We start from the raw sequence: 22,863 nt of genomic DNA, 5'->3' as shown, positions 1-22,863 counted from the left end.
GACATCGGAAATGGGAAAGAAACCCAGCAGCCAGGAATAAGCTTTGCCAGGTGATCCGGGTTGAATGTCCTCACTGCCTCCTGTGGGAGTGAGTTCCATAGGTTAACAATGTACTGTGAGAAGAAGGTCATCCTTTTATCTGTCCGGAATCTTCCAACATTCAATGGATGACCTGGAGTTCTAGTGTTACTGGAGCACAATAAGAACCACTTTCTCCATGTCGTACATACTTTTTAAAAGTTCTATCATTTTGCCACGTCTTTTCTCCAAAAAAGTTCCCAAATTCTGCAGTCTTTCCTTGTAGGTGAGTCACTGCATTCCTTTGGTCATTTTGATGGCTCTTTTCTGAACCTTTTCCAACCCCTTTTTGGGGCGAGGCGACCAGAACAGCACAAAGTATTCCAATCGCCTCCTCCCCTGCCACCATCTTTCCTATTTAGACACATTTTCGATAGGCAAGTTGTTCAGCGTGGCGTGGCATTTGCCCCACCCCAAATCGTCTTTCTCCCTGAGCCCCTTTCTGGCGACATTCAGATACATTGGAATACTTTCCGAAGCGACACCTTTCCCCTGGCGCAGGCTGCTTGGGGGTCATCCATCACTGTCAGAGGCAGCGTTATCCATCACACCGTGGTTGCGAGTCATTACGCAAGGTACAGCCCTGGTAAAAACGAAGATGAAATCAATCACAGCTGTTTTGTTGGCTTATTCCCATTGGTGAAGATCCATGATGGATTGGTGGCTGCCTGCTGTGCTACACAACTGAGGCTGCGCCCATGTCAACAGAGAAGGACTGCATCCTTAGACAGCAATGCATGCATTTTAAGACCTTAGGCTTGGGGTCAAATGCAGCCCTCCTACCCTCTTGTATCAGGTGTCTGGAGCTTTCCCCCAGCCACGCAAAACCCAAGCCATTTCATCAGAGGCAGAGAAGAGCAGAAGAAAGGTTTGCAGCATCCGGCCAATGGCCTGTCTAGCTCAGCATCATGTCCTCACAGTGGCCACTCAGACACCTGTGGGAGATCAGCAAGCAGGACCCAACTGTGGAGGCTAATAGCTTTGTCCAATCCTCCTTTAAAGCTGTCCAAGTGGGAAGAGAGTCCCGCAGTTTAACTCTGCCCAAATCTTTTACCTGCCCCAAATCTTCTAACATTCCGTTGGGTGTCCACAAGTTCTAATAAATGATGAAGCAGAGGAAATGTCACAGAGCCGAGCGGCAGTAAATCACACCGTTCAAAGTTGGAGTTACAGTCATACCTTGGTTTCTGAACATCTTAGTTCTTGAACGTTTTGGCTCCCGAACACCGCATACCCAAAAGTGACTGTTCCGGTTTGCGAACTATTTTTGGAAGCCGAACGTCTGATGGGGCTCCCGCAGCTTCCACGTGCTTTGGTTTCCGAACGGGTTCCATTCAACTTCCAAGGTACGACGGTATTTGCAAAAACACAGTCTCTGTAAACTTGGCTGAGTGTCAGGTCTAAAGGGCACAGCAGCTCATCCCCATTGGTGCTCCTCCTTGACATCAGTTGCCAAGACTGAAAGTCCCCGCGTCCCCACAACCGTCCTCTCTTCTCCGTGACTTTTTCCAATCAATCGGAGACTGTGCCTGTGTGCAGGCTGTCACTGCTCCGCCCTTTTCATTCCTCTTCTGGTTCTGGGAGACATAGGGAGGAGGGGAGCTTGTTGCAGCAGGAGACACCCGTGACTCTTCACTAGCCTGATTCATCTCTGCCTCTTGATCTCCCTTCTCCCTGTGACCACTCATCGTTGTCCCACCACCACTCCCCGGGCTTTGAGCCTTCTTCCCTTGGTGGCTCCCTATCTGGTTCCTCCCACCATTCGTCTGCGTTCAACCAGCCCATGACAGGAAGCCTCTTACTCCAAGATATAATATAAAATATGATATAATTTATTATTTATAACCCGCCCATCTGGCTGGGTTACCCCAGCCACTCTGGGCGGCTTCCAACAAAGTATTAAAAGCTTCCCTTAACATTAAAAGCTCCCTAAAGAGGGCTGCCTTCAGATGTCTTCTAAAAGTCTGGTAGTTGTTCTTCTCTTTGATATCTGGTGGGAGGGCGTTCCACAGGATGGGTGCCACTACCAAGAAGGCCCTCTGCCTAGTTCCCTGTAACTTGGCTTTTTGCAGTGAGGGAACTGCCAGAAGGCCCTCGGCGCTAGACCTCGGTGTCTGGGCAGAACGATGGGGGTGGAGACGCTCCTTCAGGTATACTGGACCGAGGCCGTTTAGGGCTTTAAAGGTCAGCACCAACACTTTGAATTGTGCTCGGAAACGTCCTGGGAGCCAATGTAGGTCTTTCAAGACCGGTGTTATGTGGTCTCGGCAGCCGCTTCCAGTCACCAGTCTAGCTGCCATATTCTGGATTAGTTATAGTTTCTGGGTAGCCCCATGTAGAGTGCATTGCAGTAGTCCAAGCAGGAGATAACTAGAGCATGCACCACTCTGGCGAGACAGTCCACGGGCAGATAGGGTCTCAGCCTGCGTACCAGTTGGAGCTGGTAAACAGCTGCCCTGGACACAGAATTATCCTGCGCCTCCATGGACAGCTGTGAGTCCAAAATTACTCCCAGGCTGCACACCTGGTCCTTCAGGGGCACAGTTACCCCATTCAGGACCAGGGAGTCCTCTACACCTGCCCACCTCCTGTCCCCCCAAAACAGTACTTCTGTCTTGCCAGGATTCATCCTCAATCTGTTAGCCGCCATCCATCCTCCAACCACTTTCAGACACTCACACAGGATCCAGGGCTGAGTTGTTAGAAAAATGGTCTTCTGCATTTACGCCTTAGTTGCCATGGGAACCAGGCCTTCACACCCTTCTTGAGTGTTTTTGCTTGGCTGGAATATGACCTTCAGCCCTGATGATGCTTCTTGCTTATCTTGATGGAAGATAGAGAGGGGCGTGTGATTATAGAAACTAGGCCAGTGTGGAAAGGTAAAAGTCACATTCACTGCTCCACTCACTTTTGAATCTGGCTCCGCCCACCACTAGAATGTGGCCCCTGGAAGGTAGCCTTGGACAGAAATATGGCCCTCAGACTGGAAAAGTTTCCCCACTCATGTTTTAAGGGGTGGATTGAACATATTTTCAGTGGACCAAAAGCTGAACGGCCGGCTGTATCATGTTCTGTTTTATTCAGTTTACAAGCTGCTTGCTTAAGATAAAACTATACTCTAGGTGACACAGACAAAATTAAAACATTGCACATTGAATTGTGCAATAAAATTAAATAAAAATCATAAATCAACTTAAAAAAACCCTCCCTAGCAATAAAATCCAGTCATAAAATCCAGCATAGATAGATGCCGATTAAAGCCGCAGTTAAGAATCTGAGAAAAATCAGCTCAGCTAGAAAAACTAAAAAGAAGAAGAAGAATCGTTTGTCATCGACCTGCGGAGATGAAATTAAAAGAGCAATTAAAAGAGATGTGTTAAAAGGCTTGGGAGCACAATAAAAGGTCTTTGGCTGGGAAGGAAATGAAAAGGGACTCTCTCAGGATAGCATTTCACAGACCGGAAGTGAGGGGTTTGCAGAAAGGCCCTCTTCATCTTAAGAGCCCTCAGGATTTCATTGTGTGGGGCACTTGGAGAAAAAACAAACTTAAAACATCCCAGCAAAAAGGCCATAGGTAAAAGACCTGATAAAAAAGCAATATTTTTGCCTGGCACCTAAAGCTATGTAATGATGGCGCCAGGCAAGCTGCACTGGGGAGAACGTTCCACAAGCAAGGAGCCACCACTGAAAAGGCCCTGTTCTTGTGTTGCCACCCTCCAAACGTCACATGGAGGGGGGCACACAAAGAAGGGCCTCAGGTGATGATCGCAGCGCCTGGGTCAGTTCATACAGAGAGATGAAGTTCTTGAGGTGTTGGTACCCTGAGCCACATAAACCTTTATGGGTCAGAACCAGCATTTTGAATTGGGCCTGGAAACCAGTTGCTAGCCAGAGCAGTTGGGCCAGGACTGGTATTACACACTCAGAGGATTTTGCCCTGGTAAGCAACCTGGCTGCCGAATTCTGTACCGGCTGCAGTTTACAAAAAAAGAAAACCATTACTTCGATCATAGCATATTACTACAAATAAACGAACTTACCAATAAACCCCAACCATGGAGGCAGAGCATAGTGTGGCTTGTTGCCATCAATAGTCCTATCCTCCGTGAATTTGTCCAGTCCTCTTTTAAAGCCATCTAAGTTGGTGACCACCCCCTGTCTCCAGTGGGAGGGAGTTCCATAGTTTAGATATGCACCGTGTGGCAAACACGGCCCTAGTAAGTGTGTTTAGGGTTGCCGCCTTCATCAGTGGGTCCATTAATCAGCTAAAATGCACCTGATGAATAGACCCAGATTATTTTGCCTCACGTATCCTCCGTTAACAAATCCCAACCCAGACTTAGATGGCTTGCTGTGTTATGCTGACTACAGCGTCTGGCAGAGGGAAGACTTTTCGTACAAAAATTGGCCGGAGGCGGCAAAAAACCTTCAGAGCGAGCTGCCTTCGGAGCCCGATCGCATTTGACAGTCTCTCTGCACGGCAGCGCGTCCTCCCTTTTGAAATGGAAAGACTCGCTTCATGCTTCCAGCTGAGGGAAGCGGACCTAGCAGCTCACTCAGATGTGTGACTGAGGAGAAGTGACAGGCAGAGGGAACCTGGCTTGCCTCTGAGGGTGTACTTTTCCTGTCTGCAGATCACAAATACTAAGGGGGTATTCTTCCTCGTCGCCTCACAATGAAGCTGGGTTGCGGTGCTCAGATGCCATTATTAGCTCTCGCTGTTGTCGCTGAATTTGGGGCGAGGGAGGAATTCGGTTCAATTTGCATCGAAAGGCAAATATTACCTAATTCACAGTATCCAAAACAGCTCGCAAATTGAAACACAGTCATCTCTTGACGTTTGAAAGTATCCAAATTTTTGAAACGCAGTTTCTCTATCCAAGGTAATCGTGTACCAAAATGCATCTATTGAGACGTGCGTTAAAATTCATGTGTGGGCGAAAAGGACATACAGAAGTGCATTGTATTACGGGAAACGTAACTTTCAGGGGAAATACGGTCTGTGGAATCGGGGATATTGGGCAAAAGCGCATCCGGGAATGTTTGCATTAGGAGAAATACTCACAAAAATGCTGATGGGTTTTGGTGATTACTTAAAAAAAAAAAATTCAGCTGATGTGGATGTGAGGAGAGCTAACTGGAAAAATGAGAAACTGACCAATTTGCCCATCTCAGCCTCCAAATGCAATCCTTTTGAACTAGCTACCCTAACTGAATCTCTATTTCTACCCCTCCAGGATTGTGTGCAGCTGAACCAATATAAGTTGAAAAGCGAAATAGGCAAGGTATGTAACCACAACTCTTCCTCAACTACTTCATCAGAAGTAGATTTTTGGGGTTCTATGCAATTTTATTCTGTATAAGTTTATTTTAAAAAACCCTGTTGATTGTTATGTATATTTTGGTAATTTTATTATGCCTACTGTTTTTAAATATCTGTTTTTAATCGCTGCTTCTAATGACCATTTTATACTATTTTACGCTCCAAGTTCCTTCCGTGCTATCTTGGAACTGTAGGTAGAATGCAAAATCCTGATGGCGACTCCTTTCATCCTTCCTTCCAGCTGAAGATATATGAGCAATTATACTTCCAAGTCCTCTTAGTGTTATTCAGTTCATACGTAACTAATAAAGGATGGTTTCCATCGTAAACCTTTTGCAAAATAGAGCTTCCCTCCTTTCCCCCCCCTTTTTACACACACAGTTCCATTTGATGTTATATTCCATATTTATAATCCAATTTCTTCCATCCTCGCTTGTACAAATATAATTTGAACTAGCATTCAGAGGAGGGTTGCTGAATCATAAATGTAGAGAAGAAAACTTTAAATAAAGAAACCGTAGGCTCCCGTCCCCACCGTCTTTTGCACCAAATGAAATCTTATCTCAAGTACAAACCGTAATGTCCTTGCAGTTGGTTTTTTCCGCATTTAGCGATCTTATCTCTTCTAGCACGCACCTGTAATTTAGTCCAGTTAAGCTCTAAATAACAGGAGAACCTCTGCTTCTTAATGGCAGCGTTGGAGGGTTTTCGGCAGGTGAAGTGCTTTTGCACTCAGCGCCTCCTTGCCCCCCCCCCCCCCCGCCATTCCATGCCGGAGGAGAGCCAGGTTTGAGACAAACTGTGAATGAAGTGAAGCCTGTCCCCCCCCCCCGTCCCTGGGGGGGAATTTGCAAGGATAATTGCCCTTAATCATGCTTGTTTTTCCTTTGCCAATGATCTCCTAATGTCATGAGGGCTGCTTCCATTAAGGCAGAGCGGAACCGGAAGCCAGCGTGGCATTTGATTGTGAGTTTTTGAGCCGCTTCTTATGTCTTGGAGCCCTGCCGCAATGCCGGCTCACTCTTAACAAATCTGATGGGGCTCAATGTGCTGAACAAGTGAGGTTGCAGGAATAAGGGGAAGGTGCTGTTGTTGACTTCACCGATCCAAGCCTCTTCCCGCTACAGGCAGCAGGTAAGCGGAGGAACGGCTGGTGTTCTTCTCCTGCCTGCCTTTGGGAATCCTGTGCCAGCCTCCTGCTACAGAGATAATGACTGTGTATATCAAAATTTGCACATGGCAGAGTTCCCAGCACTGCAGCACCTGGGCTCCGCGTGACGAGAATCAGAGATGTCCCCTTCCTCTGCCCTTCATGGAAAAGAGCCTAAAGTCTGTGCTCCAACACATAAGTGTCCCTGGGAGGCAGCCCAACAGATAAGCATGTTCTGCAAGAACATGAGAACAGCCAGCCCTCATGCTGCCTTTCCAAAACTGGTGCTGGGCTTTTGGAAGGAGGTGCAAGGCCCTGGCAGGGTCCTAGAGCCCTCCCACCTCCTTCCCAAAGATGGGAAAGTGCTAGCTAGGCTTTGGCAAGGAGCGTGGAGGACTCTGGGACCCTTTCGGAGCCCACACACCTCTTTCCCAAAGCCCAGCACCTCCTTACCTGACCTTGGAAAGGCAGGGGTTGGGAAGTCATGAAATGTTGCTGGAAAAAGGTATGTAACCCTCAGGCCCTCCATGTTGGAACACCCTGGCCTGACGATTGAATTTTGAAGTCTGTGGGAGTTGGGGTGGGGAAGAGGGAATTGGCCAGATAAAAAATAACCCATCTCCCCATTCCACTGACAGAAGTTCTTTCTGCCTGATCAAAGACCTTTCCATCCTCATGAATCTCTTTAAACCGATGAAAAGGATTGCGTAGGTAGATCATCTGCCTTTGAACTCAGTTTAGCTCCTTCCATTTAAGCACCTTTATTTACATTTTTTTGGCATATCAAGAGAGGGGAAAAAAGAAACTAAAATCTTCTGGGCATTTGCAGACGGGTCATCGCAGGAGCCCTGCTGGATCAGAGCAAAGGACCACTTGGTCCGACATCCTGTTCGTGACTGCTGTCACCATCTGTAGTGATCATGGAGCCCAAGAAAGTAAAATCTCTCACTGCCTCCATTTCTTCACCTCCTGGCAATTAGAAGGGGAAGAAATGGAGGCAGTGAGAGATTTTACTTTCTTGCGCTCCATGATCACTGCAGATGGTGACAGCAGTCACGAAATTAAAAGACACCTGCTTCTTGGGAGAAAAGCAATGGCAAACCTAGAGAGCATCTTAAAAAGCAGAGACATCACCTTGCCAACAAAGGTCTGTATAGTAAAAGCTATGGTTTTCCCAGTAGTGTTGTATGGAAGTGAGAGCTGGACCATCAAGAAGGCTGATCGCCGAAGAATAGATGCTTTTGAATTCTGGTGCTGGAGGAGACTCTTGAGAGTCCCACGGACTACAAAAAGATCAAACCTCTCCATTCTGAAGGAAATCAGCCCTGAGTGCTCACTGGAAGGACAGATTGTGAAGCTGAGGCTCCAATACTTTGGCCACCTCATGAGAAGAGAAGACTCCCTGGAAAAGACCCTGATGTTGGGAAAGATGGAGGGCACAAGGAGAAGGGGACAACAGAGGACGAGATGGCTGGACAGTGTTCTTGAAGCTACCAGCATGAGTTTGACCAAACTGCGGGAGGCAGTGGAAGACAGGAGGGCCTGGTGTTCTCTGGTCCATGGGGTCACAAAGAGTCGGACACGACTAAACAACAATTTACATTTTTTTGGCATATCAAGAGAGAAGTTGCTTTAAAAAAAAAAAAGAAACTAAAATCTTCTGGGCATTTGTAGATGGGGCATCGCAGGAGCCCTGCCGGATCGGAGCAAAGGACCGCTTGGTCCAACATCCTATTTCCAACAGGAAGTGGTCAGATGTCAGGACACAAGCAGGGAAAGGGGCATGGCTCAATGGCAGGACACCTGCTTCGCATGCAGAAGGCCCCAGGTTTGTTCTGCAGCATCTCCAGGTAGGGTTGAGAGAAACACCTGAGCCTGTGACCCTGGAGAGCTGCTGCTGGTCAGTGTATGCAGTGCTGAGCTAGGAGGAGGACCAGCGGTCTTGACTCAGTTTATAAGGCAGACTTGGGTTGCGGAACAGTATCCAGCCAGCGGGCCACATCCTTACTCCCCTACCCTGATGACAGGTGGGCAAGACCACGCACCTGTCAGCAACCTGATGTCACAATGATGTCAGGTGACTGAAACCTGTCAAAGTCCAAGGGAAGTAACTGACAACTGACAATCAGCAGTTACAGCAGCCGCCTTTGAAGGTGCGCTTTCGGTGCCGTTCAGCACTGGGAGTTGCACCTTCAAAGGGAGTCTCTGTAGCCGCCGACCAGCTGATTAATGTTTAGTGGAAGCCCTTTTGAAGTACTCAAAACGAAACATATTTCCCCCTGCAGAGAAGGAGGTTTGTATTCAGAGCATTTAGAAAGGGAGCTTTTCTTTCTTTTTTTCATTTCCAAGTAAGCAGTATTTTTAGTGCAAACTCTTTCCACCAGAACGAAAATATGCTCCATTTTTTCAAGGCAGCATTTTTCTTGTTTTGTTTTCCCCCCGCTGCTGAGAAAGCAGCTTGGATTTAAAGCACTGCAGGAAGCGTTTTGAATCCAAACTGCATCCTCCAAGCCTTTGTTCATACTTCCAGAACTTACACGTGGACTCTCTGCGCTTCGAAACCCCACTCTTCTCTTAATTTTTGGGATGCAGCTCGCCCAACGAAAAGCGTGCAAAGCATCATGAGAAAATTGCATTTTGGGGAAACAGCTTACAGAAAATAGATACGTTAGGCAAAAAGGTGTAAATAACTGTGTATTAATACATGAAAGGTACATACAAATCTGCAAGAGGTTGCAGGAGTTCTCATGTCGTCCTCCCATTGATCAAAGGAAGCCACATTTTTGTCCTTCCAGCATATTAATCTTTTTGCAGATGTCCAGGCCCAGAGAATCCATTTACGTTGACCATTTGTCAAGCCCCATATATTAGGTATAAGAGGATGTTCTGGAATTTTCAACTCTTTCCTCACAATAGTTTTCATACATCCTGATATTTCTTTCCAAAAAATTTGCTAACGTCGAACATACGTTTCAGCGAGCCATTCTCTAGTCTGAACTGACATTGCCTGTGCATTTATTTCTTAGGGCTCCTATGGCGTCGTGAAGCTGGCCTACAACGAAAGTGACGACCAATATTATGTAAGTTCCTCCCCTGCTCCCTGCTGTTCCCTATGCAAGTGGCTGGATATTCCCTCCAATCAAATTTGACCTCTCAGGGGAGCGTGTTTTCACTCATCCCTTGTTTGTTTGTTGCATTTATACCTCACCTTTTCCTCCAAGGAGCTCAAGTTGGCGTACATGGCTCTCCGCCTCCTCATTTACCCCCCCCCCAACAACCCTGTGAAGTAGGTTAGGCCAAGAGGCAGTGACTGGCCCACAATCAGTGAGCTTCATTTTTGGGTGAGGGATTTGAACTCAGGTCTCTCCCAGGTCTTACTCCAACACTCTAACTACTGCACTGCCACAGGCTCTTGCCTGTCTGTGTTTGGTTGAGTTCACTTGCCTTGAGAACGGACTCTCCGTTCTACCACAAAACCCCCCCATTTTGTCCAGGAACAGAGTGGGCTTCATCCTAGAGATGGAGGAGGCCAGCTCAGATTGCAGGAATTCTCCTCAATAATTCTGGGAGCTGGAGTCTGTTAAGGGTGCTGAGGGTTTATAAGGAGATCCCTATTCCCGCCCCCTCGCCCCCAGAGTTGCAGTTGGAGGCAGCAATGCTTCTGAATACCAATTGCTGAAAGCCACAAGATGGGAGAGTCGCTCTTGTGCCCGAATCCTGCTTGCTGGTTTCCCACAGGCTCACCACTGTGAGAGCAGAAGGCTGGACTACATGGGCCCTGGGCCTGATCCAGCAGGCTCTTCTTATGTTCTTTAATCCCAGAGTACAGTGGTACCTCAGACGCTTTGGGTTACAGACGCTTCAGGTTACAGACTCTGCTAACCCGGAAATAGTACCTTGGGTTAAGAACTTTGCTTCAGGATGAGTACAGAAATCGCACGGCGGCGGCAGCGGGAGGCCCCATTAGCTAAAGTGGTGCCTCAGGTTAAGAACAGTTTCAGGTTAAGAACTGACCTCCAGAATGAATTAAGTTCTTAACCCGAGGTACCACTGTAGTGCAACAACCAATCCCTCTTCCCGGGGAACTCTGGGAATTGTAGTTTTGGGAGGGGAATTAGGGCCTCCTAACAACTCGGCACCCTTAACCGACTCCAGCTCCCAGAATTCTTTGGGGGAAGCCATGACTGTTTAGAGTGGGTATCACTCGGGATGACATGAATGTGGCCTAAGTTGAAAAAAGGAAGTTGGAAGGACCCTGCACAGATCGCGGACAGCACCACTCCTCATTCAAACATCTTGGAAGATGTTTCTGTTGGCTGGCTCACCAAGTAAACCTCCGCATTCACAGAGCCATCCAGATTCCCTGAGGCCACTGAGGAAGAAAGCAAAAGAAAATGGCACCTGGGAGGGAGGGGGGAACCCATAAGAGAAACTGCTCCAAATTGCATAATGAGCTAATGGCCGGTTAGCTCCCCAGCACGCTACTTGATTGACAGGCGGCTTTTCATACCGAAAGAGATTGCATGTTCCATGTATCTCTGCTTTGTAGAACAACGTTCACACCGATAGCGCTTTGACGAGAGCTGTCAAGTGGGCAATGGAAATATTTCACGCAAGTGCAATGCACCACCAATTACCTGGGACCCTTTTAAAATTCTGACAATTGGAAACAATTCAGATTCTCTCTTTCTGTCTCACTCGCACAAACAGACACACACACAAGCAATATGCTGAATTTTTTCACCGTTGCCTATCTATGTCCTTTCCCCCCTTCAAGGTGGTTACAGCAGAGAAGAGGGAGCATTGCTCTGGTGCCTTCTGCCTTTTGATCCTACCTTTAAAGCATATGTCCAGATTTTAAGGCTGAGATTACCGTGGTGACAGCGTCAGGCTACTAGGACCTGGAAAAGACCAGGGTTCAAATCCCCGCTTTGGGTGACCTTGGGGGACTGTTCACAGACTTTCTTGGCCTAACCCACTTCACAGGTTTGTTGTGAGGATAGGATGGGGAGGAAGAGGACCACGTACACCACCTTTGAGCTCCCTGGAGGAAAAGTGGGGTCTGAACGAAGTACCGTATTTTTCGCTCTATAGGACGCACTTTTTCCCCTTCAAAAATTAAGGAGAAATGTGTGTGCGTCCTATGGAGCGAATGCAGGCTCCTTGGCTTCAGTGATAGCAACGCAAAGCCTCCAAAGCGCAGAGGAAGCGCTCCCTCCGCGCTCCGGAGGCTTTGCGTTGCTTTCGCTGAAGCCTGGAGAGTGAGAGGGGTCAGTGCGCACCGACCCCTCTTGCTCTCCAGGCTTCAGGGATAGCCACCTGAAGCCTCCGGAACACAGCGGGAAGTCCTGCTGCGCTCCAGAAGCTTCGGGTTCCTTTTGCTGAAGCGGGAGGGCAAGACTCTCCTGGCTTCAGCAGAGAGGGAGAGCTGCGCAGTGCCCCTTCAGCCAAGCGGGAGGAGAAATGGAAGGGGCTCCGTTTCTCCTGCCACTTCACTGAAGGGGCGCTGAGCAGAGAGGGGGAGAATTTTTTTTCTTGTTCTCCCCCTCTAAAACAAGGTGCGTCCTATGGTCCGGTGCGTCCTATAGAGCGAAAAATATGGTAAATAAATAAATTGGAATTGCATATATTAGGCAAGATTGCTTGCAAAAGAAGTATGTTAAGAGGAGCATGCATGAATGTGTGTGCAAACGTTCATACGGATAGCTCAGTTGGTAAGAGCATGAGACTTTTAATCTCAGGGTCAAGGGTTCGAGATCCACCTTGGGCAAAAAAGCTCCTGCATTGCAGCGGGTTGGAGTAGATGACCCTTGTGGTCTCTTCCAGCTCTACAGTTCTGTGATTCTATAGCTTCGTTGTTTTTCAGATGTAAACTGAGTGGAGGGAAAAGAGAAATCGAGAGACCACAACTGGCAGATTTGTCATTCCTTCCTCTTTTGTTGTTTACCCTCCTTTTACCCTATAGTCCCAGGGAAGCTGACCACAATTAAAACACAGTACAGTGGTACCTCGGGTTAAGTACTTAATTCGTTCTGGAGGTCTGTTCTTAACCTGAAACTGTTCTTAACCTGAAGCACCACTTTAGCTAATGGGGCCTCCTGTTGCCGCCGCGCTGCCGGAGCACTATTTCTGTTCTCATCCTGAAGCAAAGTTCTTAACCCGAGGTACTGTTTCTGGGTTTGTGGAGTCTGTAACCTGAAGCATCTGTAACCAGAAGCGTCTGTAACCTGAAGCGTATGTAACACGAGATACCACTGTATTGAAAAACAGTTTAAAACAAACTAAGAAATAGAATGGGTCCTACTTACTGCTCCAAATTACTACTTACTTGACTTTTTATAATACACGTCTCCTCCCCACCCCTTCTGTTTCACTACAGGCCATGAAAGTCCTCTCCAAAAAGAAGCTATTGAAACAGTATGGATTTCCACGTAAGTATCTGTGCCTTTTTACGGCTTGGGGAGCTTATCTGAAGGTAGGGCAGGCACACACTTCTGTCTAGGCAAACAAGGGGCATTCTGGGAGTTCAAGGACACAGTCCAGCCAGGCAAAAACTCTCAAGGAAGGTGCAAAACTGGGATGATACTTAGTTTGTGAGGACAGCAACTTTATGAGCATGCAAGGAGACAAGGAAACCTACTCCTAACTAATGTGTAAACTGGTACAACTTGTTCCTTTGGGTAAAGGTCGGCCTCCGCCTCGAGGGTCGAAAGCTGCTGCTGGGGGACAGGCAAAGCCCATGGCCCCCCTTGAGCGGATCTATCAGGAAATAGCCATCTTAAAGAAACTGGACCATATCAACGTTGTCAAGCTGATTGAGGTTTGTTTGTTTCTGTTGTATGTCTTACCCTGAAGGTAAAGGGACCCCTGACCGTTAGGTCCAGTTACCAATGACTCTGGGGTTGCGGCGCTCATCTTGCTTTATTAGCCGAGGGAGCCGGCATTTGTCTGCAGACAGTTTTTCCGGGTCATGTGGCCACCATGACTAAGCCACTTCTGGCAAACCAGAGCAGCACATGGAAACCGTTTACCTTCCCGCCAGAGTGGTACCTAATTATCTACTTGCACTTTGACATGCTTTTGAACTGCTAGGTTGGCAGGAGCTGGGACTGAGCACTGGGAGCTCACCCCGTCATGGGGATTCGAACCACCGACCTTCCGATTGGCAAGCCCTAGGCTCTGTGGTTTAGACCACAGCGCCACTCGCATCCCTGACCCTGAAGCATCCCTGCAAATGGCGTGTGCAGGATCATGTAACAGGGGCTGTATGTGTCCTCTTGGGCAGGCTTTTTACTTGTAAGGAAGCTAAAGAAGAAAATAGTTTCAAAACTCAACTCCCTTTTGTTAAAACTCTCCCGGAGATCAGATGCATTTTACATCCTGTTGCTGCTTTCAGATCAAAATGCACCGTTCTCTCTCTCGAATGTGGCCAAGTTCTGAGTAAAGCTCTCCAGGAACCAACCCCAGACATTTCGCAATTTCCCCCTCTTTGGGAAAGACTGCAACGTTTATAATGTTGTTCCCCAGTCCCACAGACAAACAGGAGTTTAAAATCCATCTTTTCCATATAGTCTTGCTAGTCTCCATACGCCATTGCAACTAATGCCACATTCACACCATAGATTTAAAGTGCTAAGGCAAGTTCAGCAATCACGGCTTCCCCCAAAGAGTTCTGGGAGTTGTGGTTTGTTCAGGGCGCTGACAACTGTAAGGTGGCCTCTGTTCCTCTCACAGAACTAGAATTCCCAGGGTGGTTTAACAATCAACCCTTCTTCATAGGGAATTGTAGTTCTGGGAGGTGGGATAAGGTAAAGGTAAAGGGACCCCTGACCATTAGGTCCAGTTGTGGCCGACTCTGGGGTTGCGCACTCATCTCGCTTTACTGGCCAAGGGAGCCAGCGTACAGCTTCCGGGTCATGTGGCCAGCATGACTAAGCCGCTTCTGGTGAGCCAGAGCAGCGCATGGAAATGCCGTTTACCTTCCCGCCGGAGCGGTAGCTATTTATCTACTTGCACTTTGACGTGCTTTCAAACTGCTAGGTTGGCAGGAGCAGGGACCCAGCAACGGGAGCTCACCCCGTTGCGGGGATTCGAACCGCCGACCTTCTGATCGGCAAGCCCTAGGCTCTGTGGTTTAACCCACAGTGCCACCCGCGCCCTTCACAAATGACAGATCCCAGAATTCTTTGGGGGAAGCCATGACTGTTTTAAATGGCATCGTAGTGCTTTAAATCTATGGTGTGAATGTGGCCTCTTTAAGTTCTTGCACTCTATATCCATCTAAATTCTACTGGGAGTAAACACACTGAAATTAATGGCGCTTACTTGGTCATGTCCATTAATTTCAGTGGGTCTTCTCATGAGTAAAACCAATGGTGGATACACCCCTAAATGTTTGCCTCCATTGTCCCTTGTGTCAGGTTTGAGGTGGCAACACCCACAGGGCAGAAACTTGCCCCTTCCTACTCTCCTGTAGCACCATCACTCAGCCCTCTTAACTCAGCTCTCAGCACCTTCATTCGGATTACAGTTCCCAGGCTTCTTGTGAGGGGATCCAGGACAGCATAAAACCAATCCACGTTTTGTGCTGTGTAATGATATCCTCATCTTTCTGTCATTCGTAAGCTCCTTCCCTTGGCCTGTGATCTGTGGAGGCCCAAAGGTTTGAATAAATCTCTTTCCTTCCAGGTACTAGATGACCCCGCAGAAGACAACCTGTACATGGGTAGGCATTTTCATCTTTTAGAAAAACGTAGTTGATCAGCACCGGTTATTTGTGAGCAAACCGTTGTGTGTGGGGGAAATGCAGACGAGCTGTGAGATCAAGTGGGGCAAATGGGTTTCAAGCAGAGCGGCTGCAACAAAATGCCGCAGCATGCAATTACCCCTGTTTAGTGTTTCAGCCAGCCAGCCAGCCACGACTCCCTTCAGGTTGCTCCATTTCGTTCCTCTCCTCACATTTTCTGATCCCTCCCACAACAGATAATCGGCATGCTTTGTGCTTAATTTTCATTCTGCTGGTGGGTTTTATTGGTTTCTTGAAGAGGGGGGCTTAACTTCTTGAGAGGTTGCTGTGTCCCCAGCCCAAGATCAAGCTGAAGGTCCACCTGTCAGGAATTATTTAGCTGTGATTCCTGCATTGTAGGGGGTTGGACTGGATGATCCTTGAGGTCATGCCCATTCTGTGATTCCCTTGGAGCAGTTTATAGAAGTGGGACCCTCACAGAATATTATTTCATAGAGCTCTCCAGTTTAGGGTCCGACTCAGCTACCCACGTCCATTTCCAGGATACTCCATTCCAGTCCCCCATGCCCACAACAGCCAGCCAGTGTAGCATGCACCTATATGGAGAAAGGGTGGCATAAATTCAGCCACAGCACAATCCCTTGCATGCTTACTTAGGACTTTGTTCAACATAAGCGTGTGTATAACCTTGCAGCCTCAGTAAGTTAAAAGGCAGGTGGTTAATCAAGCTCGTCCTTTATTTATTTTTCTTCCCTTTTCTGTCTCTTCCAGTGTTTGACCTCCTGCGGAAGGGGTAAGTAACTAGCTTGAACCTGACTGCTAGATCATGGCCAAAGGCCTGTCCAAAATATGTTTTAAGGCGGATGTTTCCTCATGCTCCAACCAACCTGGTGCCTTCCAGATGTTTTAGAATAGAATAGAATAGAATCATAGAGTTGGAAGAGACCACAAGGGCCATCGAGTCCAACCCCCTGCCAACTCCCATCGGCACCATCATCATACAGAAGTGCTGGCTGGGTCTGATGGGAGTTGTAGTCCAGAGCTTCTTGGGAGGGCTTCCAGGTTGGCCAAGACTTATTTCAAGTGCTTAAGCTGCCAACAAAAGTAATAGCAGTGGCCGAGTCAGGCATAGATCTCCCGTTCCTCATAAAAATGTTAATCATCACCTGAATTCCTTCCTTGAAAATGTAAAGTGTGAAGAACAAGTGTTGGCACGTTAGCGGACAAGGATTTATTTATTTTTTCGATTATTTAATGGGTTGCATCCATTAGTCATTCTCCGAGTCGGCCTATTGAATGGGCCTGTATGAATCATATCTACTTTGAGGCTTTTTCTACAATCGAGGTATATACATTTTAAGAAATAAATAAATACATCTAAATGGGGTGGTATTCAACTAAGCTTTACTCGGGAGTACACCTATTGAAATTAAGAGGCCTTACTTCTTCATTAATTTCAGTCAGTATGATCTGAGTCAAACTTAGCTGAATACCATCCGGTAGGTCTACTCTTGAGTATAAAAATTTTAGTGGCAAGGTTGCTCAATGTGGCAAGACAATCTGAGGATGTAACTGCGCTGGCTACCAGTTAGTTTCCAGAAACAATTCAAAGTGCTGCTATAAGGAGAACCTCTCCCCATGTGAACCAACCTGAACTCTGTGATCATAACCTGCGGCTCTTCTTTGTGTGCCCCCTTTCATGAGATGCCTGGGGGGTGGGCAACACAAGAAGGGGCCTTTTTAGAGGTGGCTCCCCATTTGTGGACTGCTCTCCCTAGGGAGGCTCACTTAGTGCCATCATTACATAGCTTCAGGCGCCAGACAAAAAACATTCCTTCTTCATCAGGCCTTTGGTTTCTAACCATCTATGGCCTTTTTACATGGGCAGGATGATGATGATGATGATGATGATGATGATGATGATGATGATGATGATGATTTAATTTTACTGTGCCCATCTGGCTGTCTGGGCGGCTCCCAACAGAATATTCAAAACATGATAAAACCTCAAACATTAAAAACTTCCCTAAACAGGGTTGCCTTCAGATGTCTTCTAAAAGTCAGGTAATGATTTATTTCCTTGACATCTGATGCGAGGGTGTTCTACAACTCAGGGGCCACCACCGAGAAGGCCCTCTGCCTGGTTCCCTGTAACCTCACTTCTCGCAGAGAGGGAACCGCCAGAAGGCCCTCGGAGCTGGATCCGGGCTGAATGATGGGGATGGAGACACTCCTTCAGGTAGCATAGGTTTAAAAAATAAAATGCTGGTTTTAATGTACTTAGGTGTTTGTTTTTTGCTTAAGAAATTGTAACGTGCTTGTGAGTTGCAAAAAAGCGACTAATAAATTTAATTAATGGTAGCAGTAGTAATAATAATACGACTGAGACTGGATAGGTTTTTTAAGTATGTGGATTTTATCAGTATTTTATAACACTTAGAGAGGGTTTTTCTAAAAGTTCAGCAGTGTATAAATATAATAGGATTTCCATGGAGAATAGAGGGAGCCAGGTTTGATTGCAGCTCCATACTGAACATATCCTTCCCAGATTGGTCTTATGTGATGATATGAAAAGGCCTTTTGTAGTTCTCCTTGTTTTACCTCACTTTTAGGCCTGTCATGGAAGTACCATGTGACACCCCCTTCACCGAGGAACAGGCCCGACTCTACTTAAGGGACATCGTCTTGGGCATTGAATACTGTGAGTATCAAAACGACACGTTTCCATGGCATTCGGGTGGAAGGGCACCCAAGAATAAATTGGGGTAGGCCGAGTTCTGGAGCCTCCAGAAGCATATTTGGAGCTGGCCTAGGACCTGCTTTCTAGATTGTTCCGGGCCCTTCTGGAAATATGTGAGAGGTTGGCACAGCATAGGCCAGGTGGTCTCCAGCTATGGTACATCCACCTTCCGTATCTGCAGGCCCCTGGAACATAGGCACCTGCCGACTCAGACCTTTGATCCATCAACTCAGTATTGCCTTCACTGACTGGCCGTGGTTTCAGACAGTAAATGTTCTCAGACCTACCAAAATACCTTGAAGGTATTTGAAGGTGACTATCAAACCACCTCTCAGATAAATCTCTTTGAAGGTGCACTCCTGGTTGCCCATCAGCTGAATGGCATTGAAGGTGCATCTTCAGAGATGGGTGCTGTAACTGCAGATTGGCATGTACAGTGGTACCTCAGGTTGCAGACGCTTCAGGTTACATACGCTTCAGGTTACAGACTCCACTAACCCAGAAATAGTACCTCGGGTTAAGAACTTTGCTTCAGGATGAGAACAGAAATCGTGCTCTGGCAGCGCGGCAGCAGGAGGCCCCATTAGCTAAAGTGGTGCTTCAGGTTAAGAACAGTTTCAGGTTAAGAACGGACCTCCGGAACGAATTAAGTACTTAACCGGAGGTACCACTGTACAGTGACCTCCTTTGAACTTTGACAGGTGTCCGTTATGACATTGGTTTATTGACAGGTGGGTGGTTCTGCCCGCCTGTCAAGGTTGGCCCATGGAGATGGAGGAGGAGGAAATAAGGTTCTGATCCACCAGCGAGATCCAGTTCCTCAACCTTAATCTGCTTTATATTGGAGTCAGGCCATTTGCCTATCTAGCTCAATATTTCTTACACTGACTGGAAACAGCTCTTAAGGGTTCCTGTGCAGAAGAGCCTCTAAAACAAAAATGCAACTGTGTGTGTTTGTGTGTGTTTTAAGGCTTGTAAAAAGAACTTAAATTCTGTTGCAACACAGGGTTGTGCCCAGTATTATTCCTTCTCAAAGTAGACCCATTAAGAGTAATGGACTAACTTGGGCTCATTAATTCCAGTGAGTCTACTCTGAGCAGTTGGATATGATCCTTAGGGGCCCCTACCTGCTAGGTTAAGGTTACCGGACATCCCTGTTTCCCGGGGACAGTCCCCAGATTTACAAATCAGGCCCCTGACAAAATCCACTGAATCTGACTGAAGTTGAAAAGTGTCCTCAGATTCCTTGGGGGGGGGGGGGAAATCTGGTAATCTTACGTTAGGTACCTTCCAAAAGCCAGGCTGATCTTGCCAGAACTCTTGCCAAAGCTACAGAAAAGGCTTAATGTGTGAATGATTACTCTCCTTTGTCTAGACTCTCTCACTCCTTTAAAAAAAATTAATAATACCCCCCCACACACCCTTTGCAAGGCTCAAGCTGTTCTTGTTTCAGTGAGGAAGCAGGGTGGAGGGGAAGAATCAATTTCTCCACCCCACCCCACCCCCGCTCGCTCCTTCCTTCCTACAAATCGTAACACCTTTATTGATTGCGTCCAGGAAAGCCCGTGGCGGTTAATGTGGAGACGGGCAGCGCAGCACCCTCGAGGGAGGTGTTTTAATCTGCGGTTGAACAAGCAGGTTTAGGAAGAAGAAAGGGCGCTCTGTGCGTGTGTGTGTGGACTGTTGATGAAACCACAGGGAGGTTGCAAGCACCTCGTACGCTCACTTTCTCCTCGATTCACAAGCTCAGTCCTGCTGCAGTGCTCCCAAACTCCAGCAGTGGCAGACAATGTCAGCAGCGCCCTGTGTGCCTGCCAAATTTTGGCACACACAGACCCCCTCCTCTCGCCTTCCATTGTTCGCGCTCCCCTATGTCCACCTCTGACTCCATGCCAACCTCGGTGCTAAAGGGAAGCACCCAGATATAAACACCCTCTGGGTTCTTGAGGGCTCCGCCATCGACCCATGTCTGCTTTACTTAACATAGCGGCTCCGCCTAAGTCAGATGTGTCAATTTTCCTTTCTTTCTGTCAGTATAGGGCAGCTTCTGACACTCTAAAGCAGCCCTCTATTCAGAATAATCAGGACTAGAACCTTGCTTTACTTGAAATAAGAGTCTGTAGTTCAGTGGCAGGGCATCTGTTTTGCATGCTAATAATAATAATAATAATAATAATAATAATAATAATAATAATAATAATTTATTATTTATACCCCGCCCATCTAGCTGGGCTTCCCCAGCCACTCTGGGCAGCTCCCCCAAAATATTAAAATACTGTAATACATCAAACATTAAAAGCTTCCCTAAACAGGGCTGCCTTCAGATGTCTTCTAAAAGTCTGGTAGTTGTTTTTCTCTTTGATATCTGGTGGGAGGGCGTTCCACAGGGCGGGTGCCACTACCGAGAAGGCCCTCTGCCTGGTTCTCTGTAACTTGGCTTCTCGCAGCGAGGGAACCGCCAGAAGGCCCTCGGCGCTGGACCTCAGTGCCCAGGCAGAACGATGGGGGTGGAGGCGCTCCTTCAGGTATACTGGACCGAGGCCGTTTAGGGCTTTAAAGGTCAGCACCAACACTTTGAATTGTGCTCAGAAATGTACTGGGAGCCAATGTAGGTCTTTCAAGACCGGTGTTATATGGTCTCGGCAGCCGCTCCCAGTCACCAGTCTAGCAAGACCTACCAGAGATGAGTTGCTATGGTCATTAGGCCTGACACTCCTGTGCAGATCCTCTTTCTGCTAATAAAGAGTTAATTCCAACTTGCTCCTTGCGATTGACTGCCCTGTCCTATGGCTGGGGATGTCCCCCTGCCTGAAACCCCAGAGAGAGTGGCTGCCAAGTCAGTGTTGACAAATACTTGGTCTGACTCAGTGCAAGGCAGTTTTCTATGTTCCTGTGACCTCTCCCCGCTGTCTTCCCTTCCCCTTAGATTCCCCCCATCCTACATCTCTCCCCCCCCCAGCAGATTTCTTTTGATAGGGTGTTAAATCACCCTCCCCTCCAGATGCTGTGAAGCGAAGCCGATAGCTAAAAGCGTGTTTCTGTGGCGGCAGCGCCTTATGGAGTGCTCTTTGTCCTTGAACTGCGGCAAGCAACTCTGCTGATCAAATATAATGCGGCAAGAATCGGCAGACGGCATGATGTGCCATTGTGCTTGAAGTGCATTCGTTCATTCATTCATTCCCCTCCCTTCCCTCCCTGAATGGTGGTGGAATCTGTGTGGTTCTCAGGCTGCTGGCTCCGAGGCATGAAGATGCCAGCGAAAGAAAACAGGCTGTGAGGTTTCATTTCAGACATTTTGCAGTAGCTTTCTTTCCTCCTTTCATCTATAATCTCAGTCAGCCAAACTTACTCTCTCTGGTCGCATTTGCACGAAACAAAAGCACTGTGGTACTGCTTTAAACCACAATTAAACCACAGAGCCTAGGGCTTGCCGATCAGAAGGTCGGCAGTTCGAATCCCCGCAATGGGGTGAGCTCCCGTTGCTCGGTCCCTGCTCCTGCCAACCTAGCAGTTCGAAAGCACGTCGAGTGCAAGTAGATAAATAGGTACCGCTCTGGTGGGAAGGTAAACAGCGTTTCTGTGCGCTGCTCTGGTTCGCCAGAAGCGGCTTAGTCATGCTGGCCACATGACCCGGAAGCTGTATGCCGGCTCCTTCGGCCAGTAAAACGAGATGAGCGCTGCAACCCTAGAGTTGTCCGCGACTGGACCTAACAGTCAGGGGTCCCTTTACCTTTACCTTTTACTGCTTTAAATAGTCGTAGTTCCTTCTCCCCCCACCTTGCAAAAAACCCCGCAAAGAATTCTGGGAGTTGTAGTTTCTTGAGGGTGCTGAGAGTTGTTAGGAGACCCCTGTATTCAGCTCATAAAGCTACAATTCTCAGAGGTCCCTGTAAAAAGAATTGATTTGAAAATTGCTCATCTAGTTGTTGCTGAACTAGAACTCCCATCCGTTCCAGCAAGTGTGGCCAGGGATGATGGGAGTTGTAGTCCAGCAAGATCTAGAAGGCCAAAGGTTCCCTAAGCCAGGAGTAAGAGAAGGTAGATTGAATTATGAGGCTGGTGTGAAAATGGAGCTTGTTTATAATTTGTTCAAATTGCAAAACTGCAAGCCTTGATATTAGTAAAGATACACACACATATATATATTTAAATTGAAAGAAGGGAAAATAGGGAGGGAGAGAAGAAGAATAGGAAGAGAGGGCAAAGATGTCCCATAATAATAGTTTTAATAATAAAATTTTTATTGTTTATACCCCACCCATCTGGCTGGGTTTCCCCAGCCACTCTGGGCTGCTTCCAGCAAAATATAAAGAAATAATAAAATGTAAGACATTTAAAAACTTTCCTGAACAGGGCTGCCTTCAGATGTTTTCTGAAGTTATGCAATTATTTATCTCCCTGGCATCTGACTGGAGGGCGTTCCACAGGGAGGGGGCCACTGCTGAGAAGGCCCTCTAATAAGTAGCAGTTGTGCAAGTGGATAGCTCAGTTGGCTAGAGCGTGGTGCTGATAACGCCAAGGTTGCAGGTTTGATCCCCATATGGGACCTCTGCTTATTCCTGCATTGCAGGGGGTTGGACTAGATGATTCTCAGGGTCCCTTCCAACTCTCTGATTCTAAGTTTTCATGACAATGGGAATTAGCGTTGTTGTTTTTCCCTCCCCTGGGGAACCTTGACAGAAGCGGCGACAGGAAAGCATCTTATATACCAAGGATGCGTCTGAGCAAGGAGCCGAACTCTCCTTCATGCTTGTTCCTGCACGTAATGATTACCTGTCACAACCAACTTGGGAGCCCATTTGTTAGCTGAACGTTTTGCCAAAGCA

At 47.4% G+C, this 22,863-nt stretch overlaps 1 protein-coding gene across 2 annotated transcripts in view; it reads left to right on the top strand.

The window, feature by feature from the left end:
* Window positions 1-22,863, top strand: part of CAMKK1 (calcium/calmodulin dependent protein kinase kinase 1) — an 83,224-nt gene that overhangs the window by 34,341 nt on the left and 26,020 nt on the right. For both annotated transcript variants that reach the window (XM_083587765.1, XM_083587766.1), the window contains exons 3-9: window positions 5,316-5,363; window positions 9,578-9,631; window positions 12,931-12,982; window positions 13,238-13,371; window positions 15,240-15,276; window positions 16,069-16,090; window positions 17,910-17,998. In XM_083587765.1, the coding sequence (XP_083443891.1) occupies window positions 5,316-5,363; window positions 9,578-9,631; window positions 12,931-12,982; window positions 13,238-13,371; window positions 15,240-15,276; window positions 16,069-16,090; window positions 17,910-17,998 (436 nt within the window). The remainder of the gene's footprint in view (window positions 1-5,315; window positions 5,364-9,577; window positions 9,632-12,930; window positions 12,983-13,237; window positions 13,372-15,239; window positions 15,277-16,068; window positions 16,091-17,909; window positions 17,999-22,863) is intronic.

This window comes from Podarcis filfolensis (assembly GCF_964270895.1).
Source record: "Podarcis filfolensis genome assembly, chromosome: 15".
Lineage (NCBI taxonomy): Eukaryota > Metazoa > Chordata > Lepidosauria > Squamata > Lacertidae > Podarcis > Podarcis filfolensis.
Note: the sequence above shows the minus strand (reverse complement) of the source record. Positions and strands in the feature narration are given on the sequence as shown.